This window comes from Typopeltis vanoorti, chromosome 15, assembly GCF_054136105.1.
Source record: "Typopeltis vanoorti isolate ZY-2024b chromosome 15, IOZ_Tvanoo_1.0, whole genome shotgun sequence".
In the NCBI taxonomy this organism is placed as follows: Eukaryota; Metazoa; Arthropoda; class Arachnida; order Uropygi; family Thelyphonidae; genus Typopeltis; species Typopeltis vanoorti.
Window position 1 is genome coordinate 121,490,325 of NC_143563.1, and position 24,222 is coordinate 121,514,546.

General features: G+C 35.4%; 1 protein-coding gene across 18 annotated transcripts in view; it reads left to right on the forward strand.

Annotated features, from left to right (window-relative positions):
- The window catches only part of LOC150099111 (paired amphipathic helix protein Sin3a-like), a 578,777-nt gene that overhangs the window by 254,077 nt on the left and 300,478 nt on the right, over positions 1 to 24,222 (forward strand). For all 18 annotated transcript variants that reach the window (XM_090404589.1, XM_090404593.1, XM_090404598.1 and 15 more), the window contains 2 exons: positions 8,540 to 8,676; positions 15,321 to 15,418. In XM_090404589.1, the coding sequence (XP_090260715.1) occupies positions 8,540 to 8,676; positions 15,321 to 15,418 (235 nt within the window). The remainder of the gene's footprint in view (positions 1 to 8,539; positions 8,677 to 15,320; positions 15,419 to 24,222) is intronic.

A 24,222-nucleotide genomic window follows, 5' to 3' on the forward strand; every position in this document is an offset into this window, starting at 1 on the left:
TTCCAACAGCAGTATCCTCACCTGGATGGAAGACATCTTTGTAGAATTGAAACTTATTTCAGCCATTTCTTTTGCTTCTATTACTGTCTTTCCATCAATGCTTTTTATAATTTCTTTCCATAAAGAGTATTCCTCCTACTCATTAAAAAACAAAGAAAAGGAAGGAGGGGGGGGGGCATCCTTTGGTCTTCTTAGCTCATTTATAATTTGATTTATCCCTAAGTCACCTTTATTACTTGTGCTATGCATTGTATTGCCATTCTGATCACTTTTTCTTTATATCACCTCCAGAATATCTTCATTTGCAGCTCCTGCTTTATGACGCTACTGATCCATTTAACTTCCTGACCCTAGGTGTGTAATCTGATGCCGCCAACCTGAAAAACCTGTGACCATTTCCCATGCAGTATTGAAATTCTATCGTGATAGCTTCTTATGTTATGGCATAGCTCCCTCTTCAGTCTGTCATAATTTCTGGCTTTGTAGTTTCGCGGTGTACTCATTCTTAGTTGAGAACTCAACTAGCATATTAACTTCTCAGTACAGAACTGCATGGTCACTTTCCCCAATTGGAGGCCAAGTGGCTATCTTGGTTATTGATTGAAAAATGAATACGGTTGAAATTTATATATTCTTATTTGAAGAAGAATACAATGCACCCAGAAAGCCAATCCAGGGCCTCATTCGTCACCTCATCGATGTCTTGGAGGTTACCACAAAATTGGTTCCTTGGGAAGTCGTTCAGAATATGAGTGATTGTTCATGCTATGGGGGAACAGTCACAATAAGGGTGGTCTGACAGATTCTATTTGTGTTAGTAGGTGGCCATATCTGAAACGATTAGTTCTGATCCTGTTAACAGATGATCAAATTTTCTTAGGAAGAGCAAAACCAGGCTGCACTGGGATCTTCAAACAGAAAGCCATTTTGTTGGGAGATTCTTGGACATGTGTCAGATGTTGATGGTAAGGCAGCTGTAGCAATGGACAATCGTCCATTGACCACCAAGGGTTTCTTGATTTTAGGTGAATACTAGGTGGATTTGTGAGAGTTCAGTGGAGGAACAGGAGCAGTTTGCTCATTATTAAATTCTTAAATCAAGGTTTGTCTTTTCCATATATTTGGTGGAGCAATGTTGGATGGGACAGGCAGACAGGGGAAGGGTTGCTTCTCAGTGTTCCACTAATTGTGTGTATGGTAGAGTTTAGCTGGGTGTCTTTGATGTTAGTGTGTGCAGTTATTTCCCAGACAGGGGTACATTATTCTGCTGCAGAGAATGTGAGAGCTAGTGCAGTTGACCTTAGGACTTCTGCCTCACAACCCCAGGTTGTTCCAGCAAGCCTTGAAATGATATTATTTTTCATTTGAAGTTTTTTGGATAGGTTGATGTTGTGCCTTTAATAGGTTAGGCTTCTGTCCAGGCTCACTCCAAGGTATTTCGGGCGAGTCTCATGTTCTACCATCTTGCCCCAGAAAGAGAGAGGTTGAGGATCTCTGTATTGTTTAGGTGGAATGCTATGGACATAATTTTTGTTGGATTTGGCTTCAGGTACCACTGCTTAAAGTACTCTTCCTGGATTTTTAGTTCCATGTTCATGGTTGTTTCCTGCTTGGCAAAGAAAGTAGACTGGTGTGGGATTACTGGGTAATCGGCGGACTTGTAGATGTTGAAGAGTAAAGGAGCCAACACAGAGCCCTGTGGGAGACCATTGTGGAGGAACCTGGGCCTGCTCTTTTCCCCACTAATATGGACCCTGATTCTTTCTGTTGGGGAGAATGGATTCAAAAAGCTGGAAAGTTTTTTTGCACCTTATAATATTGCCTAGCTTTAGAAGGAGGCCCCTGATCCAGACTGTGTCATAAGTTGATGTTAGGTCAATGAAAGTGACTCTGTATTTAAGTTTCTTCTGGAAGCCTAATTGAATCTGTGTTGTCAGGGCCAGGACCTGGTCACAGCAACGCCTTCCCAGCGTGAAGCCAGCTTATTCAATCATGAGTGCCCTTTCGATGAGTGGTGAAATTCTTTTAAGGAAATTTCTTTCAAAGAGCTTAAAGGGTGGAGGAAAGCAAAGAGATAGGTTGTAGATTCTTGACATTATTTGGATCTTTCCCTAGTTTGGACACAGTAATTAATTTGGCTTCCTGCCGTAGTTTTGGTAATTCTTCTTTTGTTACAATTCTTGAGAACAGGGCAGCCAGCCACCTTTGATCTTGTTGGCTGAGATGTTTGACTAACTTGGGGAGGAGACCATCCACTCCTGCACTTTTTTATTCTTAAGGCTTCCTGTATCCCTCCCAGAGATACTGAGCATACAAGTTCAAGGAGCTCGAGGCCCATCTTCGGGTTTTTTTCTGATGGTAGATTGCACAGTTATTTTGCTAGCAGATCTGGGAGTTATCTCTGGTGGTTTGTATGTTGTTGGTTCAGCCCCACCTAATTTTCTAAGAAGCGACCAGCTATTCCAGCTATTTTTGGTGAGGTTGAGATCCATCTATTCTTTGTTTTTTTTTTGAGTGTTGCTATGAGCTCCTTAGCAGGTCTTCAATTTCTTCATATTTGGCTGAAAGTTCCTCTGTTTCCTTGCTTCCTGCATGGAAGCAAGGAAACAGAGGAATTCCGGCATGTAGTTTTCTGTAGCCTCTGGAAATAGAGGCTTTGTTTGTGGTTTTGATTAGTTTAACAAATCTGGGGTATCTATTAGGGGTGAGTGGTATTGCTGTAATGATTTGTTCAATTTGTTTCTCAAATAGATTCCAGTTGGACCTGAAAAGGTCCCCTCTAGCAGTTGAGTCTCTATTACTGTAGGACTGCTGGCTATTAGGGACATAATCCAGTGAGTGCCTGAAGCAGAATACTCCATAGGCATTCAAAATACCACCATTGCAGTCCTGGCCTGACCAGATGGACCAGCTGCCACCTCATCCTGCTATCTACATTGGTGACTTCAACTCTCATCACACCATGTGGGACTATTCCTCTTACAACCAAGATAACCTATATTTGATCTACGACACCAAGAGAAGGCACTTTTCACTCAGCTAGATGGAACAGAAGCCTACATCCCAGATCTGTGTATATAGTCTCTAAAGACTCTGAAGCCCACCCTCTGCCAACAACCAGCACCATCCTCAACCATTGAGATTATAACTTTATTTCAAAAGTTTCTCAGGTTTTCAGGGTATGGGCAAGATGTTGCGGAGGCATGATTAAACATAATTGTTCCAGTTATCTTTTAGCCAAAGAAGAAATTATAGCATTAGTGCAGGTTGACGATTGTATGGAATGAGTAACCAGGGTCATTCCAATGATGATAAGAAGAGGAAATGCTGAGCATGTCACAATCACTTGGAGGCCTTCACTATGCTATAAACTGCAATGCATGGTATGTTCAGCAGTCTGAATGCAGCTCTATCAATATATTACTATTAAAGAGAATGAGAGCCCTTACTGCAGGAAAAAAAAGAAAAATTCAAAGATTGCAAATTTTAAGAATAAACCTTTCCAAGATTTATTAGTCTTATTTGTGTTTTATGTAAAAAAAAAACAATGTTTTCTTCAAAAATTTCTTTAAAATTTCAATCATTTTTTTTTATAATATTTCATATTTCAAAATCCAGTAGTAATAACCTTGTGTACAATAATTTAATTGTGGGTCTAATTATATTTGATTTAATATAAACTGGGTATTCTCACGTATGTTTGATTAACTGACTTATGTGATTAAGCATACCAACTGTAGTCCTAATTAGTTCAAAATAATCAACATTCTACTGTGTATATTTTTTTTTTATAATATTTCATATTTCAAAATCCAGTAGTAATAACCTTGTGTACAATAATTTAATTGTGGGTCTAATTATATTTGATTTAATATAAACTGGGTATTCTCACGTATGTTTGATTAACTGACTTATGTGATTAAGCATACCAACTGTAGTCCTAATTAGTTCAAAATAATCAACATTCTACTGTGTATGTAACCAAAGACAGGTATAAACATTATAAACAACTTTGCTAATCAGATGACATCTTTAAATTATAAATTATAAATCAATTTATAATTTAAAGTTATTAACTAAAAATTATAAATTACAATAAAAACTTACCCACTGTGATTTCAGCAGTAATTGAAAGTTCATGGTCTTAAAGAGTACAAAACAAACATTCTGAAAAGAAATTTATGGAGTCTTCCTTAAACACCTAGTTGGTTTGTATCCTGGCATATATATAGTCGATACCAATTACTTTTTGCCAGGTTGAGCTGACTGATGCCAAATCTCCTCCACTTCATTTCTGATGCCTTTGCGATCGGTAAACATTAGATAGAATCATTCAAACCTACAATTAACTTTGCAAGATGTAATTCGCTACAGACATCTAAAGACTGTACACTATTCCTTCTGCATTGACTCCTTCATAATCATGACCCCCTTTCTCAATTTGTTCCTATCGTGTCATGCCAGAAGACTCGGTCTTTACTCTTTTCTTTTTTTGCTCTTTCAGCAATTTTCTCTCTCTCTCTCTCTCTCGTTGCATATTTCTCACCTTTCCGGTTATTGATACTGCCAATACAATGAACTCTTTAGTCCCCTCTCCACATATTTACAGCTTCACTGACATCATTTTCACCTACAAAACATGTTTCTGTCATGTTTATCAGTAATCATGTAATCTTTGTACAAAATTCTTCACAAATCCCAGTTTCTCACTCTTCAATACTCTTCACTCACTTTTCTTCCCATTCTTCTCCTTGCTATACCATACACCAACTGCATTTCTATTCACCTGAGCACACATTTTGTCCTGTAAAGGACTGTATAACCACACACTTTCTCTCTTTACTGCCACTTTGCCAGTCACATTATCTTCAACCACTTCTTTCATACTTTCAGCCAGCTTGGTATGCTGAGTGATTAGCGTATCAGCCCAAGCTGTGGGTTCGAACCCCCAAGGGTAGGAATGATTGTGATTGTCCTACAAATCATTCACCATATGTACTGCTGTGACCTGTGTCCTGCCACATTATGACCTTTGATGTTTTTGTGACATAAAAAAAAAATAATAATAATCGAATCATAATCTCATTTTTGTTTTGCGCACTGTTGCTCATTGCTTCCGCTACATTTTCTACATCACTCAATTTTATGCCTTTTCTCATTAACATTTATTACTTCATTTTCCCTGCTTCAGAAGATCTCCCATATTTGTCAGCTGCTTATGTAACATTCACTCTTCACTCACGTACCACAGGCCATTCACCTTTTGGTTATGAGTACGTTGTGCACTCGTTGCATAAAATTCCAATTCCTGGTGTGACATCAGATTGTCCTCATTGGTGTCATATAAAACACCAATGTCATGTTGTGCACATATTATTTAATATGCACTTAACAAATCTCTCTCTCACATACACATGCACAGACAAAACACACCATGGTCATCGAATGAGAAAATACTACCTATAATTATCAGTAATATTATCAAATATTTTTTTGAAATCAACACCTATTTGTATTAATTATATGAAGTGCCAAAGGCTTCAATTTGGTGACATGAATTTAATCAAGTTAAGGGATATTACATCCCATATTGTTTCTTAGCCGAATAAGAAACTCAAGAGTTTTTTATCCAGGTATTTGCTTACACTTGGAATCGCCGAACTTTATATAGTTTCTATATTCGGCTAAGAAACAATATGGGATGTAATATCCCTTAACTTAAATAAGTTCATGTCGCTGAATTGAAGCCTTTGGCTCTTCATATAATTAGTAATTTATTAGGACACCTTCTTGGCAATTCTCATAGAAGGAAAGTAAGTTCTATTCGCTACAAACTTGGTATTAACTAGGTCTACCTACTCACTGATGAGACCTCAATAAAGGTTGAAACCGATCTGGGTAGTGACCTTCTCTCATAACGTAGAACAGTAATTCAGCTCCTGGGAGCTAAGTTCACATTATGGGTAAATACCAAGAATAGTGATCGGAGCTTGCTCCACCCTTACTATGAGTTGTCTCAGTTTGCACTACCAAATGGGTTAGGTGCTGCACTATCCAGGTATTTGCTTATGCTTGGAATCGCCGAACTTTATATAGTTTCTATATTTGGCATGAAACTCTTCGAGTTTCTTATTCGGGTAAGAAACAATATGGGATGTAATATCCCTTAGCTTAAATAACCTATTTGTATGACAAAATTAGAAATATTTCACCATCCCTTACCTATAATAATCAGCTTAGCACCCAAGACCAGTTCTGTATTCTAGGAATTACATTTAAGTTTTGTCATTACCTGTAAGAGGTAAATTATATGTATAACTTTCCAGTGTCCAAAAAATTTGGTATCCCTTTTTGCTGATGTTACTTTTCAAATTTCCAGCTTCATTCGCTGTGGAAATACTGAATCTGCAATTCAAAACAGGGCAAATTTTGACTAATTAATAATTTGTCTATCATAGACTCGATCCCAGCACTATCACAATGTTTCTGCATTGTGACTTTTCTGTAGATACTTCCATTAGTGTTCTACAGAACTGGCATCCAGCATCCCTCCTTTTCTGTTAAGCCTACATTATCTTAGCAATCACCAATGTTTAATATTCTAACTTTTATCTCATTGAACCTGCTATACTCATTCATCTAGTCTTTCATACAATCTTATCCTCTGAATTATTCGAAAGACTGTCATATCCACATATCTTTAAGAAGAATATGAACTGATCGTTTTTCTCTCTTTTACTGTTCATGTACAAATCACTCTTGAAAATGTGTGTGTAAATTCATTTATTTAAATAAATTGCCTACAGTTGTCACATCTTTTTTTTTGTATACATCTTCAACATGAATTGATATAACAACCAGAAAGTACAAATATAAACTATCTTGAATTAATGTTTTCAACCAAATCATATTATATGCAACCAAATCATTTTATTAACTCAAAGCAAGAACTGTTAATGCATAATATGTGTGAAATATGATACAAGGCAGAATAACTGATTCTAATGTATGCAAAATGAGACTTCCTTTTCTGGTTTGCAATTTTAGTAAACTACTTTTCTAGAGTCTATCATCAGACAAGACTGGAAGTCATTTTGAAATCTGGCATTAAAACTTGACCAGTCTGTTGCATAATTTTCTTTAACAATGTGAGTGTATTCCGGAACCAACATTGTCACCTCCTTTCCAGTTATAATCTGACTGTAATTAACACAAAACAGATAAGACCATAGGTTTAATACATATATGCACAAATGCGTTGACTAGTTTCGCTATCAAAATTGACTAGCTTTGTCAAGACTAAATGGTGAAAAAGAATAATAAATGCAAAAAAAAAAAAAACACAAAGGACTACAGTAACAGTTTACACCGGTTATACAACAAAAAATTGATTGGAAGGCACCACGTGATGACATGGTATGTGTGAAGCGATATTCTTCAGTCATTATTATAAATACGCATTACATAGTTTTTGGCATATTGTAGTTCTGCTAAACTTAATGAGTTAACCCTGTCTGCCCTAGATTTTAAGATTTTTCCATATATCCTTCAATATTACTCCTTGGTTTCTAATTATGAAGAAATATTATTTCTAACATTGAAGGATATATTGGAAAATCTTATTAACTCATTAAGTTAATCGGAATTACAGTATGCCAAAAACTATGTAATGCGTATTTATAATATAATGACTGAAGTATATCACTTCATGCATACCATGTCACACGGTGCCTTCCAATTTTTTGTTGTCTAACCTGTGTAAACCTTAATTTTCTTTTGCATTTTGTTCTTTTTCACCGTTTAGTCTTGACAAAGCTAGTCAGTTTTGCTAGCGAAACTAGTCGACAAATTTGTGCATATATGTATTAAACCTATTGTCTTATAATCCAAATACCTGTTTTGTGTTAATTATAGTCAATAAAGACCAAATATTAACTTTCAATGTGAATAAACTGTACTGTAGTCCTTCATTTTTTTTTGCATTTAGTTCTTTTTCACCGTTTAGTCTTGATAAAGCTAGTCAGTTTTGCTAGCGAAAATAGGCGACGAATTTGTGCATATATGTATTAAACCTATTGTCTTATAATGCAAATATCTGTTTTGCGTTAATTATAGTCAATAAAGACCAGATATAATTTTCATCGTGAATAAACTGTACTGTTCAAATTATGCATTCTCAATATACTAGACAAAATTTTAATTTATCTGCATCCAGAAATTATTAATTTGTGATATTCTGTATTAACAGCCAGTCATTTGAAGTAAATAAGTTTTATGCTGAAGGGAGAGAAAACATTATTTAAGTACATTCCTGGTAGTTAACCCTGATTATTAAAGTCATCAATCTGTTACCTGTAATGTTGGAGTCTTTACAGGTAAGAGATTGGAAGAAAATTGTACATAGGAAGTTGGTGGTGATGTAAGTTTTTCATGTAGTACTATTATATCCTGTACACCCCTTGAAGAGTACATGCCAGCAATTTGATGATAAAATAATGCATGTGCAGCAAAGGTTTCAATTTAAAATACTGTTTTCTAGGAAGTATCCTGAACTTTTCAAATGGCTGAAAGATTTCTTAGGATATAAGGATCCTAATAATACAGTTGAGGCTGTCCCAAATAAAGTGCCATTACAAGAAAGAGAGAGAGTCACTGGTGATTTTGCAATGGAAATAGGTGAATTTATTTGCGTTGTATTTTATTTTCAGTAATATTTTGATAATTAATTTTGTAAATATATTCCCCCCACCCTCTCTCCCCCAGAGATTTAAATAAAGGAGAGTTTAATATTCCAGAACTACAGAATTATAAGTTTTTATATATATAAAACATATGCACTGCTCGGAAAAAAGTCAATGACACCATAGTTTAAGGAACGAACAACCATGTAGTTAACCCTGATTATTAAAGTCATCAGTCTGTTACCTGTAATGTTCAGGCAAGAGATTGGAAGAAAATTGTACACCTTAATAAAATGTGAGAACTCTTTTCACTGAAATTTGTAAATTAAAGATGCCAAGAAATTATATTCTCGGTTTAATTCTTTATCTGAGTGTAAGCAAACAAATTTTTGCACATGAAATAACTTCGCAACTGGGCGACTCGTGCTTTGCATTATGGGATAGTAAGGCATTAGATGTGAAGTCATTAGCCTCTATGTATGACTTGGCCAGTTGTGAAGTCACTTCACATGCTTACACTTGGATAAAGGATTAAACCAAGAATATGATTTCTTGGCATCTTTAATTTATAATTTTCAGTGAAAAGAGTTCTTACATTTTATTAAGGTAGGGCCATGGCTATTTGTTCCTCAAACTATGGTGTCCATTGACTTTTTCCCGAGCAGTGCCAAGAAAAATTAAAGATGCCAAGAAAATAATTTCTTATAACCAAGTGGAAAAACTTTCACTGCAATGACTGCAGCAATCCTGCACAGCATACTTTCCACAAATTACAATGGCAGTCAATGGGAATTTTAGACAATTCTTCCTGTATGTATGTGATGAGGTCCTGGACTATTGTGGGGTGGATGTCACTTGACCTCATCTGATGCTCCAGTTCATCCCACAACTGTTCAGTAGGGTTGAGATCAGGGCTTTGTGGAGGCCAGTCAAGTGTAGTGATGTTCATGTCTAGAAACACAGTTACAGCAAAAGCAGCCTTATGACACAAAGCATTGTCTTGCTGAAAGAGACAGTAGTCAGTTCCATCGAAATGCTACAAAGTAGGAAGCACTGCATTGTCTAGGATGTTCAGATAGTTCTCTGAGTTCAATGTTCATGGCACAACAAACAAAGGTCCAAGGCCAAACCAGCACCATACTCTCACACTGCCAACTCTGAATTTCCTAGTTGGGGTTATGCACTACAGAAAGAGTTCTTTACCTAACATCTGCCACATCCACCCACCCATCCATTTGATTCAGTAAAGGTTGTAGCTTGATTCATGACTCTCATAACAGTTTTCCAAGCTTCCATGTCTCACTGTACATTCTCTTTGCACCACCGAATAGACAGTAAATAGCTTTAATGAAAGTAGCACATATGTTTTGTACTGGAATTAACTGTACATCATCAGTGTTGAGGAACAAGCAAGCAATTCAGCAAGGCAGAATACAAGTCATTACAGTAATGGTGCTGCATGTTTTTTCAGGTAATGTGGAGCCTGCATATTGTAGTCTTACCATGGAAGCCCATTTGGTTCAAATTTGTGTGTTGATGCCCAGGACTCTGTATTCAAGGTGTTGGCTGAGAAATGGTGATTTGTACATATTATCCTTTGTAGCGCTATATGGTCATGTTTGGTGAGTCATCCACTGTGGGTAGCACATGCAGTTGACTCCTTGCATTTCCACCTCAGTATGATATCACTGAATATTGTAGTCTTACCTGGAATGGCCCAATTTGTCAAAAATTTTGATGAATAAATAGGCTGCAACATGGTACCTATCACAAAGCTTCTTTCAAACTCTCTTAGTCATTTCATCTGAACACAAGTTGCACTGACTTGAGGTCATCATGATCCCCCAATTTATTTTGGCTACAAACATGTTACCCATTAAATACATGAAAATGTGATGGAAACTGAAACAGCCAGGAAGCATCTTAGTGAAGTTTTCTGTTGGGATAGAAAATTTAGAATCTTTTGCTTGTTTCAAGATGTTATACCAATGCTAGATGACATCAGGAATGTGAAAGAGAAATTATTGGCATCAATTAGTGCAACCTTGCCAAAAATTGACATTAGTGAGGCTTGAGTGACAGCAGATGATGTACTTATAGGGATAGAATGTGAGAGATATAGTATATTCAAGGAGGTTAGAAAAGATAAGATGGTGATTTGCAGCCACAAAGAGTAGATTAGGAAAGCCACTATGTGGATTATAGTTTATTTGAAGAAATCTGGTGTGAAGTATGGCCAGTAGGACAGAATATACAGTTCCTTATTGCTGTAGGCTTGGAGGTGCAAGGATTGATGTGGAAATCATGCTTCACCAAATGAGCACAATCAGTACAGGTTGAGAAATTATGATGGAAATTCAATTATAGATATACATTTCATGACAGAGAGAAGTGGAATTTATTCACTTCTTAAGAGACGTTTACTTGAAACAGCATGCGATGGAGGGGACTTGGAGTATATGAAAGTAATATTTACTGAAAAAACTTGTAGGATAGCACTGTTAGACAGTAAATAGCTTTAATGAAAGTAGCACATATGTTTTGTACTGGAATTAACTGTACATCATCAGTGTCGAGGAACAAGCAAGCAATTCAGCAAGGCAGAATACAAGTCATTACAGTAATTGGCTAACAAAATAATGGCTGATATGTTTTAGAAGGATCATATTTAAAATATGTATGTATATATATATATATATATATATATATACAGTGAAAAGTTTCAGGTCTTGATTTGTTGTTCTAGATTGCTCAGAACTAGCGCAATCTAGTTCTGAGCAAGATTATAAACCAACCTCATGGAGTGAGGTTAGTTTATAATCAGTAGTGTGCTAGTTATTATGTAAAGTATGTTTTCTTTGCACATTGTGTGTATAAAAAGTAAACAAAGAATTGTAATTAAATTTTGCTTTAAAGTGGGTCTATCTGCTATAGATATGTTTGAAATGATACAGAAGGCATATGAAAATGATGCTCTGAACCAATCTCACATCTTCAGAAATATTGCCGTTTTTATGGTGGGAGTGAGTATAAGATGATGAGTGAAGTGGCCATCAATATCGACTCAAACTCAGTAAATTATTTCCACTTTGAGTTTGCTAAAGAATAATAATTGAATTAGAATTATATCTGGATGATTGCATCACAGAGGAGAGAGATCAGGCATCCCTAAGAATGTTATTCTGTGCACTCTGAGTAAAGATTTGGGAAGAGGAATTTGCATGCATGTTTTGTCCCACATGCCCTGACAGCGGAGCAAAGACAAGTTTGATGTGCATTGAGATAGCAGATGTAGACAAAAATTTCTTTGACAAAATCATTACAGGATATGAGCTGTTTTGCCTACAATCTTGAAACAAAGTGAGAGTTCTGAGTAGGTTGGTGATACATCTCCCATGCTGAAGAAATTAAGAATCCAAAAGGCACTCATAAAAATTTTTTTTTTTCTCTCAAGAGTTCATACAAGGAGAAAGAACAGGGTAAATGCACATGGATGTTATGAATCTTCTCCTGAAATTCATTCAACCTGTTCAACTTGTATTTGATTTTGTTTATAATTTTCCTAAAACTGGACTGGACTGTGTACATAGCATAAAAACTCCAAAACTTTCAGGGGAAAAAAGGGGAGGGGTGAACAATCAGTATATATTAAAATCTTAAAATTCAAAATTCTGGTTTTGCACAGTGTAGTATTGATACTAACAGTATTCTTTTGAATGATAATGTTTCGATGTTGAGGTGAGATAATACCAACATGATACTTTGTTGGTGTACTCGCACCTTTTTCCATAGAAGCTGCATTAAATATGAACATCTCATCAAAGAAGGTCCTGAATCCCCTTTTCACTGGACTAATTTGAATTATATTTATTTCCTGTTTGCTTTTGTTACAAAAGTTGGAGATTCTCATTTATTTCAATATAATAATTATTATGTATACGTGCACTCCCTGTAGTTAAGACTCACCACAGGAGACCCACTCTATTTATTAAGGAAATACCTATCATACATCTCCTGAAAAGTATTCACTATTGGTGGCACTCACAACTACCTCTGCCAACCCCTTCCACTTATTCACCACTCTGCAAAAAAAGAACCCAGTCTGCACACCCTTAGATAGCATCTAAGTGTGATGCTTTGTTTTCCTCCTAACCCCATGTATTCAAAAATTTCTTCTATGTCAATCTTATAGTATCCCTTTATTAACTTATAAGTTTCTATCAGACCCCTTCTCTTCCACTTATTAGCTAAACTCTGCAATCCACACACCCTCTATCTATTCTCATTGGTGACATTCCACAGACCTGTCACCAGCTTGATCACTCGTCTCTGAATCCTCTCAACCACCATCTTTATCCCCAAGAAACGCAGGAGACCAAATCTCTGCACAGTATTCAACATATGGCTAAATCATAGCCTTGTAAAGAGGAATAATAATAAGCTCTCTCTTTACTAGTCATTGTGCTCTTCGGTATTCAAGTAATCCTCTGAGCTATTTTGCCAACTCTTGCAATATGTCCTCTGAATTTCCAATCTCTATCTACCACCATCTGCAGGTCTCTAGTCTCATCAGTTTCCTCTGTACTAGTAGTATAGAGGAAACTGATATAGTCAACAACGTGATAACTGTGTGATCTTTTCATCTCGAAGTGCATTACCGTATGTTTTGCAACATTGAATTGACAACTTTATCAACTATTGCCTTCCCTAGTTTTGCATTATCAACAAACAACTGAATATCCCCTTCTTCTGCTATATCATTCATTAATATATAAATTAAAGAGTAGTGGTCCTAGTACAGAGCCCTATGACACATCACTAATCACTCTCATTCGCCTTTATTCGATTCCACCGTACACTACCCTCTTTCTATCAGCCACTCCCACATCCATACCACCAGCCTCATATGCGTTTCAATTTTTATCCAACTTATGTAATAGTTTTCCATGCAGTATTTTGTCAAATTCCATTGCAAAGTACATCAGTATTCATTTCTATGGCTATGTAGCCATTTCCTTTATCCAGTTCTGCTGTCACCTTATAATAAAATATAAATTACTGAAGTAGGACCTACCTTTTACAAAGCCATGCTGCTCCTATAAAGTATCATATTCCTATCCAACTACTTATGAATTTTACTTTTAACCAACTATTCCAATACTTGAACCACCACTCCAAAGATACTAAATGGTTTGCTGCTGTCTTGGCATCACCTTTATGTAATAGGCCTGTCTTACTCCCTTTCCATTCCATGGAAATTCACCAGAGCTCAGACTTAAACAACTTTGTCAGCGGCACTGTCAGTTCACTTTCACATTTTTGTAGCACACGAGAAGAACACATCATCCAGGCCTACTGCTGTATTCATACTGATGCTTCTCGATATACTGAATACCTCCAGTTCATCCACCTCAATGCCCACAGCAGCCTGTCATCTCAATAACTGCAAAGTCACTACCTGGAAGATATACCCTTACAAAGGGATCAATTAGTAACTGAACTAGTTCTTCTGCTTCCTTCTCTTTCTTGCCATCAGCACTGAGTAAAGTTATTAGAATGTTTTTTATGATCCTTTTATCTTGCAGAAACATTTTCATTGGTTCACCAATTGGCAAAATAGTACAAAATATTTGCTATCTTCATTGAAGTTGTTTTTATTGTATCTAAACTGTTCTTATCGTGGAGTGATCTAGTTGTAGGAATCAGAAAAACTGTTTATAACTCAGGTGGCTACAAAACATGAAATTCTCAATATAAGAAGTGCTATATGAACTACATTATAGGATAGGTGATTATAATTACAAGCTAGAAGGCATCTCAAAGTCATGACACAACATAAAAACCTGCAAGAGAAGGATGTTAGCAAGTCAGAGATATCTGAAGGAAACACTATCAGATTGCCTACCCAAGGTCACGAGGATAAAACAACAGATAGGAATTGAATAAATGTGAAGTATTATTGTTGCATAGATTCCCACTTCTTATAATGAAATTTAGAGGTTTTTGTCTATGGGGTGTTAATTTTGTGAAGTGGTCATTGTTTATCTGATCTTATGCCGTCCTCACACACTTAAAAAATCTTTTTAATCACAACTTTTATTCCAAGTATTTTGGGCTATGTGGGAAATAGGATTTTTTGATAATCTTATTTTTTTTTTATTTGTTTGTGTTTATCTTTTTCATTCTTTCATTTATATTTTGAAATTTCATTTCAAAAAAGTAAGATTTAAAGTCACTTAAACAGGAAGGATTTTGTATAGAATATTTTCTCCTGTTGATGATTATTACATTGTATTAATATATGTACCATTTTTAATGCAGAAAGAATCATAATGTGTAGTTCTTCTATCTGCAAACTGCAGGAAAATGATAAATACTAGTTCAGCTCTAGAGCTGTTTGATGAACATTTGTTTTAATGCTGTGAATGCTGATGTAATTATTAAACAGATGGAAACATTTTAATTTGCTAAGTTTTTTATTTTTTGTAATTAAGATTTTTTTAAACCACTGTAATCCTTTATTTGCTATTCATTGTGTTCAATATATTATTTATCTCCTTATTTCCTCAATGCATATGTTTTGCATATTTTTCCTTTAGTCCTTCATTAATTAATCTATACTATAATTTATTTTAACAGACTACTCATCGTGCAAAAAATATGGTGCAAGCTATAGAGCTGTTCCAAAAAATTATGTTCAGCCAAAATGCAGCGGGCGAACTGCATTGTGCAAAGAAGTAAGTATGTATTCTGCATTTTATTGCGATGGTATTAGCATCAAAACATTATATGCCATCATCAATCATAAAGATTTATAGTGTTTCACCAGTAGGATTTTAAAAAAAAATATTCAGGCTGATTGAACATACACAGTCCTATAGTTATTCTCATTGCATAACTTTATGGTGGATTTCAAAGTTTGAAGCAGCCTCAGAAATGGGGATGGCCCCTTGCCTTTAATGCAAAACATCATACATCCCCTTCTTGGAGATGTGTTTTGGCATTAAGGGTAAATATTAAGATTAGTGATCGGAGCTTGTTCCACCTTTGCCACGAGTTGCCCTGGTCCTGCACTACCTGTGGGATCAGTTAGACTTGCATCAATTGCAGGCGCAAACTTGACTTTTAGTCTGTTTGCTTACTTGGGAAATGGAGTAAAACCAGGTTTAAAATTACTTGGTATCTTTAACATATTTATACCCAAGGTAAAAATACTTTCTATATATATATATATATATATATATATATATATATATATATATATATATATATATATGGGAATAAATTTTTAACTTGGGTATATTGTATATTAGGATAACCAAGCAATTTTATATGCTTGGTTATTTTAGCTCCTAATCCCAAGTATGCAAACAATTAAGTTTGTGCCTGAAACAAAGTTCAAGTCTAAAGATGGTACAACACCTGTGCAACTCATTGTAAAGGTGGGTAAAGCTCCGATCACTATTCTTAGTTTTTTCCCATAATGTAAAGCACATCTCACTAGAAGATGTATACTGCAATGAGTATACCTTTTTTCAACCTTTTTTGAGGAGACCTCAAAAAAGGTTGAAACCGGTCTGGGTAGTGACCCCACCCATAATGCACTGCAGTATACATCTTCTAGTGAGATGTGCTTTACATTATGGGAAAATACTAAGAATAGTGATCAGAGCTTTACCCACCTTTACAATGAGTTGCACAGGTGTTGTACCATCTTTAGACTTGAACTTTGTTTCAGGCGCAAACTTAATTGTTTGCATACTTGGGATTAGGAGCTAAAATAACCAAGCATATAAAATTGCTTGGTTATCCTAATATATATATATATATATATATATATATATATATATTTAATTAAATAATTACATCAATAAACGCCTTTTAGCTTTTTTTTTAATTATTTGTCGATGTAAACTATATAAATACCTTTTCATTTTGCATCAATTTTAATGATCTTTAATTCTTGGGAAAAAAAGCATTCAGAATTAATAGTTTTTAGCACAATTTGATATATATAAAAAAATTGACTGGCATATTTTATTAAAAACCAACTAATTAAATTATTTCAGTTTAAAAGCAAAAAAATCATAAAACTAACAAGTAAAATAATATTAAATTACATACACTTTTAAAAATGTATTTTTCTGTTTAAATTTGTTTCACTATAAATTTACAATTCACACTTCACTCAGTGACTCACTAGACACAGAGGGCAAACTAACCAGTCACTGTTCACAAATCATAAAAAGGTGAACCCAAAACACGAACACGTTTTATTGCTGCAATAAAATGTATGTTCTATGGCTATCCCGCCATGGGCTGAAACAGGCTAACCCATAATAAAAATTTTAAAACAAAGCATCCCAGGGTCGACGGTGTAAGATTACATATCTCAATCAATTTTATGATTATAATTTATGGAATTTTTTAAGTGATCCTGGGGAGAAATCTCTCCCCACCCACCCACCCACATGAGGATGCCAATGGCTGTGTGATTGCATTTTTATCGATGTATGAGCTTTGAAAGGGCATAGCACATCAGCGCTCATCTTAATTGGTCCAATGCAATTAATTGCAGGATAACTTTGAATACTTATGCGTAGAGTGGGGGAACAATCTCTTTTAGGATTTATTAGAAAACAACAATGAAGAAGAATGCTATATTTGGTTGGTATATTTGAGATACTCAAAGATGAAAATATGTGAACCATCATTTATAAGACATGTCAGAATAGGAAAGAATAAGTGTGAGTAGAAACACTCATTAATGGCAAATGAATTATTAATAATTATCATTTGTGATATGTATGTCCTATAAGGGAGTACTAAAGGGTCAAAGCTGTATAACTGAGAGGAGACCTCCACATAGCCTTTCAAGATATGTGGAGAACCAACCAGGGCTTCTGACCTAATGTCCAATCCTCACCTTCTCGTGGTGCACCCTGTTGGGTATCTACTTGGATACTGAATGAACGAGGATGGGCTGGCAATTTGGGATTTAGCCGACCAAATTGTATTCTTATTGGTTATACTAAAATAGCAAATGAAGGTACAACATGACAAAATTTCATGCTGGGTGGAGCGTCGCCCGGTTAAACAAGGCCCCCATTGTTTTTGCCAGGGAACCAGGGCGAACAGCGAAAAGTCAGCTACTGGAACAAATCTGAAAACAAACCCCAACTCAACATCGCCAGAGTTAAAGATCGGTACTATCAAAGTAAGAAGCCTGAATGGCAAAGAAATGGAGCTAGCTGAGGAATTAGATAAGTAGCAGAATGACATAATAGGGGTGACTGAAACAAAAAAGACAAAAACTGGTAAGATCTTTCTGAGCAATAAATGCAAAATGATATATTCAGGCAATGACAATCAAGAAAAAGAAGGAGTAGCCATAGTATTCAACACAAAATACGAGGCTAATCTTCTTGAATGGCAGTCAGTCTCAAGTAGAGTAATGTGGGTAAATATCAGAATGGGGAACTGGAAAATGAGACTTATTTGTGCCTATCGTCCCACAGAAGGTTCTACTAAGGTAGAAGTGGAGGAATTTTTTGACGCTTTAGAAAAAGCAACTGACACAATGAAAAAGGAAAAGTTGGTCCTTGTTGGGGATCTAAATAGCAGAGTAGGAAGTGATTGTCAGGCATACAAAAATGTTTTGGGAAAATTTGGAGAAAAGAGCAAAGCTAGTAATAATGGCAAATATCTGTTGGATTTCTGCTCAACACATGGACTGGTTATTATTAACACCATGTTCCAATATAAAAATGTACAAAAATTCACATGGAGAGAAGAGGTTAGGAATAAGAAAAGTCTCATTGACTATGTTATTGTTGATAGTGATGTTTTCTCCCTGTTGCAGGACACCAGAGTGTACAGAGGATTTGAAATTGGAAGTGATCACTATTTAGTCTTGAGCAGGATAAAATTGAATTTCATATTGAAAAGAATAACGTAAGAAAGTTGAGCATGGGAACTGTAGACTAAAATACACAAAGATTATTAAAGAAAAAATGAAAGAATTTGAGAACAGGAATCAAACTTTGTAGATTCAGTGGCAAACTCTGAAGAAAACATTGATTGATTCTACCAAAAAGTCATGTGGTGAGGTTGTCTGCAAGGATAAAAAAAAAAAAATCAGAACTACCTGGTGGACACAGGATGTTAAAGAGGTAGTCGAGGAAAAAAAGAAAGCATATCAAAAGTTCCTGTCAAATAAGTCAGCTTGTGCTCTTAGAGGATATAGAGACAAATGCAAAAATGCTAAACACTGTGTAAAACTAGCTAAACAAAAGTCATGGGAGGACTTTGGCAAGAATATAGAAAATAAATATCAAGAAGGTGGTAAAATATTCTGAAGGTTGTTGAAGAAGCTTAGGAATGGAGGAAATAGTGCTGTAAAAGGAGTTAGAGATGCTGAAGGTGACATGAAAACGGAACAAAAAGATATCCTGGAAAGAAGTATGGAGTAATTACTTAGAAAAATTGCTAAATGAAACTAGCAGCGATGACAGCACAGTCGTAAAAAAACACTGCCCAGGCATGCAGTCAGGAATACATATCCATACTTGAAGTAGAAAAAGCCATCAAAGGCTTGAAATGTTGTAAGGCAGCTGGAGTAGATGATATTCGACCAGAAATGCTGAAGTATGGTGGTATAAGAGTCTTACAGTGGCTGCACTGCATAGTTCAGAAAGCCTGGACAGAGGGACGAATTCCCGATGATTGGAGTAGAGCTCTCATAGTACCCATATATAAAAAGGGAAATAAAACTGAATGTGAGAATTACAGAGGTATTTCCCTACTGAGTGTTCCTGGCAAGATCTATGCAAGTATACTTGAGAAACGATTGAGAAAAATTGTGGAAGAAAAGCTTGGTGAAGAACAAGCTGGATTCAGGCCAAATAGAGGCTGTCAGGATCAGATCTTCACTTTATAACAAATAGACGAGAAAGCATGGGAATATAACAAAGATCTGTATTTAAGTTTTGCTGATTTGGAAAAGGCATATGACAAGGTGTCAAGAGAGAAGCTATTCAATACGCTGCAGTTATATGGTGTGAATGGGCCATTATATCAAGCAATACTTTGTCTTTATTTGAGTTGTAAGCCAGCAGTTAGAATTGAAGGAAGTACAGCAAGATGATTTAATGTTAAATCTGGTGTGAGACAAGGATGTACATTATCCCCTCTGTTATTCATTATCTATATGGATCACATTATGAAGGAAAATGTTATTAAACATGATATCAAAATTTGAGATGGTAATGTCAGCTCTTTGTTTTATTTAGTCAGAGAATCTTTGCAAGATTCTCTGACTAAATTGAATAGCTGTTGTAATAGATATGGTATGAAGATCAGCAATAAAAAGACAAAGACAATGAAAATAGGCAGAATCATTGAAAATGTCAACTATATTGTGAATGGAGAACCTGTTGAACAAGTAAAACATTTCAGCTACTTAGACACGATTTTTAGTGAGGATGGCAAATTAAATATGGAAATAGACAACAGAATCAATAAAGCTGGTATAGTAGGAAGTCAATTGAATAAATTCATATGGAATAAGAGAGAAATTAGTCGGAACACTAAATTAGCTGTATACAAGGCAGTGTTTAAACCAGTTTTAACTTATGAATCTGAGAGCTAGGTCAGAAGTAAATCACTTGACCAAAGACTAGAGACAGTAGATATGAGAGTCCTGAGAAAGATTATAGGCGTGAGCAGATGGCATCAATGGCCATATCATATTAAAAATGAGGATATTAGGGAAAAAACTTGACATTCTCACCATCTAGGAATGCGTTAGCGGAGCTAATCTCAGGTGGTATGGTCACCCAAACAGAATGGGCAAAGAAAGATTAGCAAAATAAGTGTTCTCTGCCAGGTTGGTAGCAAAACGACCCAGAGGTAGACCAAGATATATGTGGATTGATATATTACAAAGTGCCTTAGACGATAGAAATATAAGATCTGATAATGTTGGAGTCTTGAGAAGTAACAGACTGATTTGGAAGAAAATTGTAGATAGGAAGTTAGTAATAATGTAATTTTTTTCATGTAGTACTATCATATCTTGTACACCCCTTGAGGGTACATTACAGGAATTTGATGTGTTGTCCTAAAAGTTGCTGGGTAGAGCGAATAGCACGATCCTATAAAGTCTAAACATGAACAAGTGAATTTATGATGGCATAATTTAAAAAAAAAAAAAAATTATGAAGAGAGGCAGAGAATATTGCAGGAATAAATATAGTTTGATGGAGCAGCAACAAATCATCTCATAAAATTTGTTGCACATGTTACTTGTATTTCACTGGTATGTGTATATTTTGCTCTGTTTTCCAAGAATTTTATTTTTTTTACTGAGACTCGGTATACATGACATCCAATCATTATCGGAATTAACCACACTTTCGGGAATCCTACATTAATTAGATTTTTTATTTTTTTTTTAGTATCAGCAGTTCTTCTGTCTTATCAGTGTCATATATGCTGGTATTTTGTTGTAGATCAACAAGATCTTATAATACACAGAATATTCATTTTTATTCAGGAATAGATATTTTTTACTGTCTGTTGTTTCCGAAGACTAGAATAAAAATGTCTCTATATACCATTAAAAAAACTCTGCAACCTCAACAGATGCTATACTGCAAATTGCAAAAGAAAAACAATTAACTTTTAACAATTAACTAAAAACAATTAACCAATCATTGATTTGAACACTATCTTACTAATTTAGTGTTTTGTTAATTTCAATGCAATGCATGTTCAAATATCTTGTGATGATCGTTTGAGCTGCTCCACTCTGTCAGCAACTTTCTGGATGGTGATGTGTTGATCTTCATGGATAATCTGTTGAGGTTTTAAGATATTTTCAGGGGTTGTGCGGGTGGACAGTCGTTGTGCCTTCTCGTTATCCTCATGGTTGTTTTGCCCTTCTTAAAGTGCCATTCAAAACCCGGTCCACGCGGTTAGCCTAGTGGCTATGCGCTTCGCAACCATATGCCTGGGGAAGGAGTGTCCTAGGTTCGATTCCCGTCGGTGACGTGAAGAGCTGAAGGATCTTCCTCAGCCATAGCCAAGTTAGCCAGTCTTGGGCGTGGACAGCAGGGTTTTTCCCCCAGTTTATTCTGGGGTTTTTCATCCCGCAAAGCAGGCAAACTGGCCTTGAGAACTCAACACTACAGGACATAGGATACACCGGGGCATGAGGCTGACCACCTTATCCTGTAAACGGAGTGAGGTCCGATGATCAATGGACCCTCGACACCGTAAGGTAAAAGAGGGTATAAGGAAGATAAAGTGCCATTCAAAACCCTGAGTTCGGCTTATGGCTTTGTTTTCATATCCATTACGAAGTAATTCAAGTGTCTCTCTGGCAGATTTTCCAGTTTTACACAATATTTTACATTTGTCCTTTGTTCTAATTTCGTGTTCATGGCAAAATCGCAGGGGAACACAAATACGTGATAAGAATAACATGCATTACAAGAGTTCTCGTGCACACAGCAGGCTGACTCGACATTGCTGTGCCACTGACACCTGGCGGCATGAGATTGTAACCTTGATCTGTCACAGAGTATCTGGTACAGTCTGGTTTCATTTTGTGTATTACATTTGTATTACATTTACTTATTCGTATTACGTTTAGAAGTGGGAAAAGTTTTAACATTCTTTAATTATATAAAAAATGCAAATATAAAATTTCTTTAAAAGAATATCATAAGGGATAATTTCTCTCACACACAAATTTAATTCCAGGGAACAACAAAACAAAGTAAACAGATTTCATTGCTAATATTTCTTTGCAATTTCTTTTGTTTTTACAATTCATTTAATATAATTGCTCCAAAATGAGAGCTATTTCACATTGATTCAGAATTAACATCTTCTCAAATAATTCTTTTTCCTTAAGCAGAAAAATAGAAATATCCTTGTCCTATCTCAGTAGAGTTCATTGTAAATATGGTATCTGAAAACTACCCATAGGGTGAAAGCACTTGAATACACTCTCTTAGCTTGACAGTTTTCTAAACAATCCTTTCATGCATATGACCAGAGTTCTGTTTAGTGTTTGAATACTTTTTAAAAAATTTTTTTTTTTATCTGCAGCAGATTATATTACTATATGACATTATATATACATGACTGAAAATTAGGGTGCTGGGAATTGATCGTTTTAATTATATCTGAATCTAATTAATGATTGTTTAATACCCGTAGATCATCTAATTTTAATAAACGATAAAATGTGAATGCGATTCATATCAGATATTTCACAAATTAAAATCATTTAAAGCTGTAAAAATATCAGAATCATATTTAAATGAAAGTATTAGGAAGGAACTTGGCATTGCTCACATTCAAGAATGCGTAAATGGAGCTAATGTTAAGTGGTAGTCACTTTAACAGAATGTACTAGAGAAGCTTAGTAATAACTAGTCTATGTCCTGATTTCTGCTCAGGAGATGGACTGGTTATTACTAACACAATGTTCCAACAAAAAATGTGCACAAATTCACATGGAGAGAAGAGACAAGGAATAAGAAAAGTCTTATTAACTATGTTATTGTTGATAGTGATGTTTTCCCACTGGTGCAGGACACCGGAGTGTACAGAGGATTTGAAATGGGAAGTGATCTCTAAAATACACAACTATTATTCAAGAAAAAATGAGAGTTTGAGAACATTAACCAAATGTTGGAGATTCAGTGGCAAGCCTTGAAGAGAACACCGATTGATTCAGCCAGAGAGGCATGTGGTGAGGTTGTGTGCAAGGATAGAAAAATCAGAACTCCAAGGTGGACACAGGAAGTTAAAGAGGCAGTGAAGGAAAAGAAGAAAGCATATCAAAATTTTCTGGCAAATAAGTCAGCTTGTGCTCTTAGAGAATACAGAGACAAATGTAAGAAAGATAAACACTTTGTAAAACTTCACTTTCATACAATAAGACTGGTAAGGCTAATGTATTGTATACTTTTAGTCTGGTTTGTTTTTGAACTAGGCTTGGTTTAAATATAGAGTTAATTACCCCTGTTATTTTTAAATATTTTGCAATTTTTACGTTTATATCTTTTTCAATTTCATATGTGATCATACATCTTTGGTAGTTAAATGAATTCACCTGTTCTAAGATCTTGTTATCTATTACTATTTTAGTTCTTGCTGGATCTTTGGCTATCTCATTTAGATCTAAAATAGCTTTCTGTAAGTTATCTTCAGAATTTGTTATTATTTGATCGTCGTCAAAAAGGAGAGTGTTTAAGTTCACAGTAGGAGTGTTGGATTCTGAACGAAGGATCCAACAAAATTGGATCCAATTTTGTTGGATCCTAGTTGTTCTTAATCTGTACTTTGGATCCGACATGATTATAATTACGATGTTCTTAACTAATTGATAAGTTGCGAGTTGATTTCTAATTCAAATATAGAGAAAATTTATATTTAAAGACTGCGCCACTCTATATCTGAATTAGTTCAAGAATTGAAGAAAAATCAACCTCCAACTATTTCTCCTTAAAATATATACTGGCCG